Source organism: Sodiomyces alcalophilus, assembly GCF_042370955.1.
Source record: "Sodiomyces alcalophilus JCM 7366 unplaced genomic scaffold ACRALscaffold_3, whole genome shotgun sequence".
Classification (NCBI taxonomy): Eukaryota; Fungi; Ascomycota; class Sordariomycetes; order Glomerellales; family Plectosphaerellaceae; genus Sodiomyces; species Sodiomyces alcalophilus.
The window spans coordinates 4,438,899-4,447,846 of record NW_027263534.1 but is presented as its reverse complement, the minus strand read 5'-3'; the positions used below and the strand labels follow the sequence as shown (position 1 = coordinate 4,447,846).

The 8,948-nt window shown below is 41.9% G+C and overlaps 1 protein-coding gene across 1 annotated transcript; it reads right to left on the bottom strand.

Moving 5' to 3' along the window:
• Positions 1-1,398: 1,398 nt before the first annotated feature.
• On the bottom strand, positions 1,399-5,616 carry ACRALDRAFT_1049371 (uncharacterized protein). The gene is made up of 2 exons (XM_071015595.1): positions 4,918-5,616; positions 1,399-4,867 (listed from the first exon to the last, which is right to left on the bottom strand). Exons 1-2 carry the CDS (start codon positions 5,407-5,409, stop codon positions 1,637-1,639), a joined length of 3,723 nt encoding a protein of 1,240 aa, XP_070876185.1. The 5' UTR covers positions 5,410-5,616; the 3' UTR covers positions 1,399-1,636.
• Between the last annotated feature and the right edge of the window lie 3,332 nt (positions 5,617-8,948).

Below are 8,948 nucleotides of genomic sequence, written 5' to 3'. Positions count from 1 at the left end.
GCCTAGTAAGCATAAGCGGGCATAGACTTTATAGGAGGAGGCTATACCTAGCTTAAGAAATAAAGACAGAAAAGGGCTATAACTCTTATATCCTATCGATAATACCCGGCCTGTTATTATCGCTATTATTACCCGTTCCCGAGTATAAAATATAGGGCGTAAAGCGATTACCTTGTAAAGGGTCGCCGATAAGATATCGCCGACGCCTAAGGCTAAGGCTAAGGTTATTATAATACCGGATTAGTATATACTATATTCTATAGTTAGAGAGCTAGCTGGGAAGAAAACGGCGGCTTAGTGTATAGTTAGCGAGGAGCTAAAAGGTTTAATTAGAGGACTATAAACTATTAACACGGATTATATATCTTTAATTAGCAATATTCGCTAAGAGGCCGGAAGGGGAGCGGGGTACTCTTCTAGGGAAAAGAACGTATTATATTTAAGGGACGGTTAATACTGCCTATATAGGGCTCGCTAAGGGCGGAGGTCCTATAATAGTATTATAATAACCCTAGGGCGGAGTATATAGGAGTAAATACGATATTTAAGCTAATTTTATAGAAGTTCTATTAGGTGGACTTAGCGGCGGATATTCGCGATTACATCGCCGTATATTCGGCGTGTTAAGGGCTATAGGTGCTGCGATATAAACCGTATAGTTAGTTATAGACTCTACTATTACCTATATATCTATTCTAAGGGATTGGTATAGATTTTTTTATAGGTTTACCGCTTATATAAGGGGTCGATAGGTAAATATATAACGTTATCCTAGTAATTATTAACTAGTATATAAAGTACGCGCTATTTATTCTTATACGGAAGGACCTAATAGCACCCTGGCTAGCGGCGCTGCTATAAAGGGAGGTTAAGTACCGATTCGGTGGCCCGGAGGGTATAATAATAGACCAGAATAAGCTATTTATTAATTAGTTTTAGATAAAGTTTCACTATAAGCGGGCGAATACTCGGCGATTATTTACCGTATACTACCCGTAAACGGATAGTTAGACGGAAGGAATATATTAATTCCGAATTAAGTACCTATAAATAATCGCTAGTAATACGACGAGATAATAGCCTATTTAGTTATTAAAAGCAGGTTCGCTTATAATAATAGCGAGTATTCCTTGCGTAGTGTCTCGCTATATAAAGCATTATACGGGTATTATCTATATATAATAGAGTATACTTAACCTAGGGATAATACCCGGGTATACAGCATATAGGAATATATTAAGAAGCTAACGAAGGTTTAGCGGAAGGTCCGTAAATAGTAGGCGCGTGCTATAGAGTATTAGGCTTAGCACTATAATAAAACGCTACTAACTATAATAGCATAAGGTAAGCGATACTATTAAACTATCTATAAAGAATTTCCGATTCCGGTAAGGATCGAAGCTAGCACCACGATATATTCAGGTATAGGTAACTAAAAGGATCGGCGAGTAGGAGTATAGGGTTCGCTTTCCTCTATAATATATAAGGATCCACGATATATTCCCGGTATCCTTATTAGAACCGTGGAAAGACTAAGTGGCCGTAGACCTCTTAGCGAAGAATCTGTCGGCAATAAACACAAGTCTCTTTTCGTATGTTATTCGTGTTCTGACAATTCCAATACTTCTAAATACAATCATGCCTTAGCTAGAACTCTGGTTATTGTTGATGTTGGTATGGCTCTTAAAGCTCCTTTTCGCGCTATATCGTGCCGATGAACACGATACTTGAGTTTAACACCCATGGCCGCAAGCTCGACATCAAGGAATTTGAGAGCTCCCGGCACAACCACAACGGTCGTATTATCACCTCCGACCCACTGATGTCCTTGACCATCTTCCCAGACTTCGCCTTCCACTTTACTACAATCTGCCTCGAACGAGTCCAGCCGCCGTGCGCAGTTGCGACAACGGACCGTGCTGACGTGTTTCTTTTTTCCCACGAATGGTGACACGCTTGGCTGCACAGACAGGAACGATCCGCAACTCCGGCAAATCCAAGTTCGAGTGTAGTCCGAGCAGTTAAGCAGCCGATCCTGAAGGAGGAATGCCGTACCATGAGCCAAAAGTGCGTCTCGTTCCATCTCTCCCACCCTAACACCTCCGCCCCTTTTCCGGCCTTTAATAGGCTGACCGGTGGTCGGAACGATAGGTCCAGTAGTGCGGACCTGATACTTGTCGTTGACCATGTGACGAAGCCTCTGGTAGTAAACTACTCCGATGTAGATGTCAGCGGCAAACTCTTCCCCGGTAATGCCCGAGTACATGGGTTCATTTCCGTGGAAGTTATAACCAGCCTTCATGAGCTGGTAACCAAAATGATCCGCTGCCGTATTTTCTTCATTGAACTTGAACGGCGTTGAATCCTGGGCAAGGCCGTGGAGTGCCCCTGCCTTCCCTGCCAAAGACTCCACGAACATTCCGATTGTCATTCGAGACGGAAAGGCATGGGGGTTTATAATGATGTCTGGTTGCATTCCCGACTCAGAGAATGGCAAGTCAATAGCCGGCCACTTTTGGGAGCAGACGCCCTTCTGGCCGTGTCGTGATGAGAACTTGTCGCCTATGGCTGGGGACCGCGGCAGGCGAAATTTAATGGACACAGTCTGCGCTGGTTCTGTTCCGTTGTGACTCCCAATGAGACGCACTTCCTCAATGAATGCCTGTTCTGAATCCTTGTACTTCTCAAAGTGGGTACGGCCGTCCAGGTTGCAGAGCTTGCCGTCGAAGTCCATTGATACGGTGTGCCAGGCACAAATTACGTCCCCTTCCTGCACCATGCGGCCGACGAACGGTAAACCGTCTTCATCGAGAAGACCGCGGTGGTAGCCCTTCACCAACCCACCCGGCGCAAACCCAAAAAGCTTCGTGGCATGCTTGGCTGTCCGACTTCTGGACTCCTCCTTCAATGAGATCAGTTTCGTCTTATATATTGTTCCTTGGGTAAAGCCTCTCTCGTCAGCTGATTTGTTAATAATCATGGCATCATCCATGTCATAGCCGGTATACGAGATGACCGCAACCACTGCATTGGTACCGTTGGGGAAATTGTCGAATCCGTACGCATTGTGCAGTGGAGCCCTCACAATCGGCGTTTGGCCAGTCTGGAGCCTGTATAGCTTGTTGTCGGTCCGATATCGCAACGCGGTAGCAGGAGTGCCCATTGTCTGCTTTCCCATCTGACACTGGTACATGTTTCGAGGGGACTGATTGAAATCAGAGAAGGGAGTCATGTTGGCCAAGATAGAAAGCATGTTGGTGGGTTCAAACTCGACGTGGGTAGTTTCGCCAGAGATGATCTCGTCCTCCACCACAGCAATGGACATGTAAGGTTGCTCGTGAGGCCCAACGAAATCTTGACGCTGAAGTGGAAGATACTTCACAGGCCTTACCATCCGCGCGGGCTTGGACGCCAGGTAGATGCCAGGGTACGAGCCCCCATGTGATGGAGGCACATATCCAATTTCCAGGTGTACAGGCACACCATGAGTTCCTTGGACTTTCCAATAGCGCAACGTGTCGGCGATGCGCCGAGACTCTCGTGGCGCACACCAACCGAGGATTTTCCCGTCGAGCATAATTACGACGTTCTCGTCGGTTGCTGCAGACGATCTGTCTGCGGCCCCCAGATCCATTACAAGAGAAGGTAGTGCCGAGACTTCTTCCGCATCGGTCATGATTTGGCACGTATGAGAAAGATGATTGAGAAGGCCACAAGGGGCACCATCCGGGGTGTGGACAGGGCAAAGGAATCCCCACGACTCGGGTAGCAGTTTTCTCACGGTAGTCGTTTTGAGTTCTGCAAAGAAAGCGCCACGGTGGATCATCCTAAAATGGCTGATGAAACGGAGGAAGTTGAGCTTCTCTGCCACCACGGTGTATCCAGCTGTCTGCTGAAGATCCAGGCCCGAGGGACTGGTCAAATTCCCCGTTGAGATGAAGTATTCAAGTCCTGGGCCAATGCCCTCATTGGCAAGCCTGAAGATAGTGGTGGGAAAGTCTGTGGTGAATTCCTGGGAGGTGAACTCCCGGCTGGGGTACTTCCTAAGGTGCTCCCTAAGAGCAGCCCGGACTGATACCGATAGAAACTCGTCGAGACGTTCCTTCAGGATCATTCCATATAAATAACCTCCGAGTAGCACTTCTTGATTCTGCACGGCGTCTGGGTTGTCAACCGAGCACTCTCCAGCCACCAGGGAATAGAGCTTGCGTATCATGAAGAGTAGCATCTTGAACTTGTCACTGTCCTGGACAGGAGTGACATCGACGTTTCCAAGGTGAACAAGAACGACTCGCCTGAGAAATTCGGTGCCGGCATCGTAATGTGAATCAAAATCAGAAACTCCTAAAACAACTCGGAATTTTTCGCCAAGATACGATCTGGACTGAGATTTGCTTTGCAAGCCGTATATCTTGAAAGTTCTCAGAAGTAGTTCGACTCGATCTGTGAGGAATGGATTCTCCACGGATTTGCAGCCGGGGGGGCCTATCAATTCCTCGAGAATATCTCGATCATTCGTTTCAACAAGTGCTTTGAGAATCATCATGACTGGAACGAGGTATTCGTTTTTCCTCCAAGAGAAGCGGAAAGTGATGTTGCCGTCACTCAAGTAATGGAGGACATTAGTCTGGGACGTCTCGTCAGGTCGAACCGACCGTACGATGATACCATATGGACTGTAGCCGGGGCCACGGTTCGCAAAACTGGGTCGATAGATAGCCATAGGGAAGTTTCGCCTGTTCACCAGCAAGAGGCGAACTATCTTCTCAATGCCATTGACGACAAAGTAACCGCCCACCTCCTCAGTCTCTTCCTTTTTCTTAACTAACAGGTCAGGCGGGTTATTCTCAAGGTGGCACCTGTTTGACTTGAAGAGGCGTAAGCTTTCATGATTGCCAAGCGTGAAGTTCAACTTACTTTAACCATGATTGGCATGTAGCCGAGGTCTCGAGTGAACTCGTATGCGTCGCCATCATTGATGCGGTACTCGAATGTGGCGGTGAGTTTGCCGCGGTACGTGATATGGCGTTCCCGGCACTCAGAGGGATATATGTCCCTATTCCTAACGAATCTATTCGAAGGAGGCAGCTGCGATTTATGTAATGACACGCTCTTATACCTGATCGTTAACCGGTTCTTTTGACCGTTCGATACCCTGTCACCAGTGTCAAAATAAGTCTTTTCGCCAATGTCGGCAATGCCATGGTCGAGCAATCCTGGGCGCCCATCGCCGCGGAAAAGCGCATTGAAGGAATTGATGTGTGGGCTGACTGCTGCCTCTAAAGCAGGGTAGGCTGTGTGGTCTTTCGGAGGACTTCGAAAGAGGGTTTCTCTGCGAATGGTGTTGTACTCGTGATCCCACTTGGTGTTAGTTGTTGGAAGAGTCATCTCGCTATTCTGGGTTGCCATGCTTAGCAGCTGAACTTCATGTCGCCGAAATGAAGGTGTTGAAAAGTTAATCAACCACACCTAGTCATCAATCCCACAATTGAATGGGAGCCCTCCAGCTTTTCTTTGCGAAGTGGGAAGGATAAGCGGAGAAATGCAATTGACGACGAGGCTGATGGGAAGAGAAGTTCAAAGAACAAAGAAAAAGGATATCTCAGTGGGCTCAGACCTCCCTGGAGTGGCGCGGGATACGTAAATAACAAATTCTTCGTAATTATATATACAATTACACCCCAACCCCTGTTTAATTGTGTGTGGTGTACTTGCGGATCCAAATGCACCAATAGTATCACGATAATAAGCGGATAGAGTATAAGTGAGTACCGGTCCTGTTTAGTATCTGGCATAGGCCTTACCTTTAGGATAGATTACCAAGGTATATTTTCGGGAGGCAGGATATTCCGACTGTACCACTTGGATATTCCGACTATAGTTCCGGTGGATCCACTTTTCCGACCAATCAACTTTTACGTCCTAGACAACACATACTAAATACACACACATACACACACACAAAGTTACGATCGCTAATTCAACCCATTAAGCCATATCACGGGCAACGTCAATCTGCTTCAATCAACAACGCGATTACGCTTCTACTACCTATTTCCTTACCTTAGAATAACAATAATAATAATAACAATAAGGTGATATCCGTGGGTATAGAAGAGGTCGTGGAAGAGGTTGTAGAAGAGGTCGTGGAAGAGGTCATGGAAGAGGTCGTGGAAGAGGTCGCGGAGCTATTTCTTCTACGATCCGCTTTAATCAAGCAGTTAAAAAAATCATTTCAGTTACTGCCTTTAATTAATCTAAGCGATTAAATTTAATTTAAAGAGTGAAAAGGCGTTAAAAGGTGTTAAAAGGCGTTAAAAGGCGTTAGAGTGGTTTACGACCGTGGCTATGTCTATCATTCCGAAATAGGAAGAAAGTGGGCCCATGTCAGAACTATAGTCGGAATATCCAAATAGTATAGTCGGAATATCCTGCCTTATTTTCGGACACGAAATTAGACTCTGGGTATAAGGTGTCGCACAGGCTGGCCCAAGGCAGCTTCGGAACGGGTTATTCCGGGCCCGAAAGTGAGAGTGGATCTGCCGCAGGAATAAGAGCAGGATTTTAGCACTACGATCAGAGATTTCCATAGAGTGAATTAAATTAACAGATCGATCGCTTATTTTTAGGTAATTAAGTTATACGCTGTTTATAATAATTAAGAGTCTTATTTTACGCTTAATAACCTATTAAAGCTATTTACGCTAAGCTATCTATAGCTATAACTATAATCTTAAATACGACTATCTATATAAACCACGAAGACTAGGAACTATAGAAACGCCTCTATAAAGTCAGGGCCCGTAGTAACGGAGTTTAGGACTTCCTACGCCCTGATAATCTAGTCCCTAGGCCCTAGTAAGCCACCCGTCCCGAATTTACCTCTTACGCCTTTAGCGCTAACGTTAACAGGTAACCTACTAATATCTCTAAGCTAACGGCTATAGGTAAGGCCGCCTCTACTAAATACTACCGCCGATATAAAGAAGATCGTAAATTTTAATGAATTAGGCTACAAGTAGTAGGCTGTACGCGCGGAAGAGAGGAATATTAAGCAAAAGCTATTGAATTCGTAGATCCGTAGGATTACTGCTTGTTACGCAAACGCGTAGTTATAGGTAAAGAACTGACTTCTGGGATTTCTTCCTGGATCCGGGGCTGGCAAAAGACCCTGAAAGATTGGGTGGCGACTATTACGTCAACAGCCTACGCGACGGTTATCACGCCACGTTATTAGCTTAAGTAATAACCGAGATATCGTATTTACGATACCTAGTGTATATATATAATATATATCATAAGCCAAGCATATATACACGTATAATAGGTATAGTATTATAGTATAGGTTAAGCTGGTTATAAAGTAGACGTCTAGTTATATAGCTATAGCTATATACTGTTTATTTTAACTTAGATATTATACTTATAATTATTATAATTATTACTTATTATAAGTATAATATCAACACCCCCCCGTAAGCTGACTCTTATATACTAAGTGTACCTTAGTCAGGTTATAGTTATGGTTATAGTTATATTATAGCGCAGTAATCCTAGTCTATCTAAGACTAGAATACATAGAGGAAAAATCTGAAAAACCTCTTGATTTTAATTCAAGGGAAAATTCAAAAACCCTTATTATTGTTATTAGTATATTATCCAAAGGAAAGTTTAGAAAAACCTTTAATATCTAGGAAAACCCGAAGGTAAAAAACCTAGTTATTCCCCTTATAAAGAACTAAGAATACTAAGTATTAAAACTTAGTATTTTAATTCTTTAATATTATTATAAGGCGGCAAATCATACTCAGGCAACGTATCGTCCTTATAACCAAGGTTCATATAACCGCAAAGAGTATTATAAGTCTCTTTTACTAAACCTTTAGTCATTATATCAGCTATATTAAATTTCGTATTTATATATACGATTTTTATTTCATTATTTTATAGCTGTTGCCTGCAGTAGTGATACTGCCTGTCGATATGCTTTACTTATTTATGAAATTCAGGGTTTTCGGCGAGCTTCTTTGCACTCTTACTATCTATTAAGATAGTAGGAATTTCGAGAGTTTTATTATTATTATTATTATTATTATTATTATTATTATTATTATTATTATTATTATTATTATTATTATTATTATTATTATTATTATTATTATTATTATTATTATTATTATTATTATTATTATTATTATTATTATTATTATTATTATTATTATTATTATTAGTATTATTATTATTATTATTATTATTATTATTATTATTATTATTATTATTATTGCCTCTTATATTAGAATCTAGACCTAGATTCTGTAGTATTTCTTTATATAGATTATAAAGATAGATTCCTTCTTTAGAAGCTTCTATAAGAGCTATATATTCGGCCTCTATTATTAATAAAGTAACGACTTTTTGTTTAGTTAATGTCTAACTAACGTGGTTATTTACTCCCACGCAGTAAATATATCCTGAAGTCGAGGTTCTATCCTCGATTATATCTAAAAAGCTGGTATCAGAATAACCGTAAATACTAAGGTCTTCTTTATTATAGTTATATAAAAGACCGATATTAGGATATATATTTATATAAGCCCAGATTCGATTTAACGCAGTAAAGTGGTCTTACGAGGCATTACTTATATAGCGAGAATACTAGTTAACTGCGTAAGTTATATCTAGTCTTAAATACAAGGCTAGATATAATAAAGCCCCGATTTCCTGTTAGTATTTATTTATATTATTAGTTGACGCTTATTTAGGATTTAGTACTAGGACCTTCTTATATATACAAGGGGTGTTAACCCTTTTCAGGCTTCGTTTATTATACCTTTCAAGTATCTTATTAGTATAAGGCAACTAACTTATAGAAAGAGTCTTATTATCTTTATTTATATTTATTATATGGCCTAGAAAGGTATTTATTTCACCTAAGTCTTTGAGTGTAA

Bases quoted from the DNA above. Each gene is read 5' to 3' on its own strand.
- ACRALDRAFT_1049371 (XM_071015595.1), bottom strand. From the start codon at position 5,409: ATGGCAACCCAGAATAGCGAGATGACTCTTCCAACAACTAACACCAAG. The intron at 4,868-4,917 runs GTAAGTTGAACT...CGCCTCTTCAAG, and splicing joins ACATGCCAATCATGGTTAAA to TCAAACAGGTGCCACCTTGA.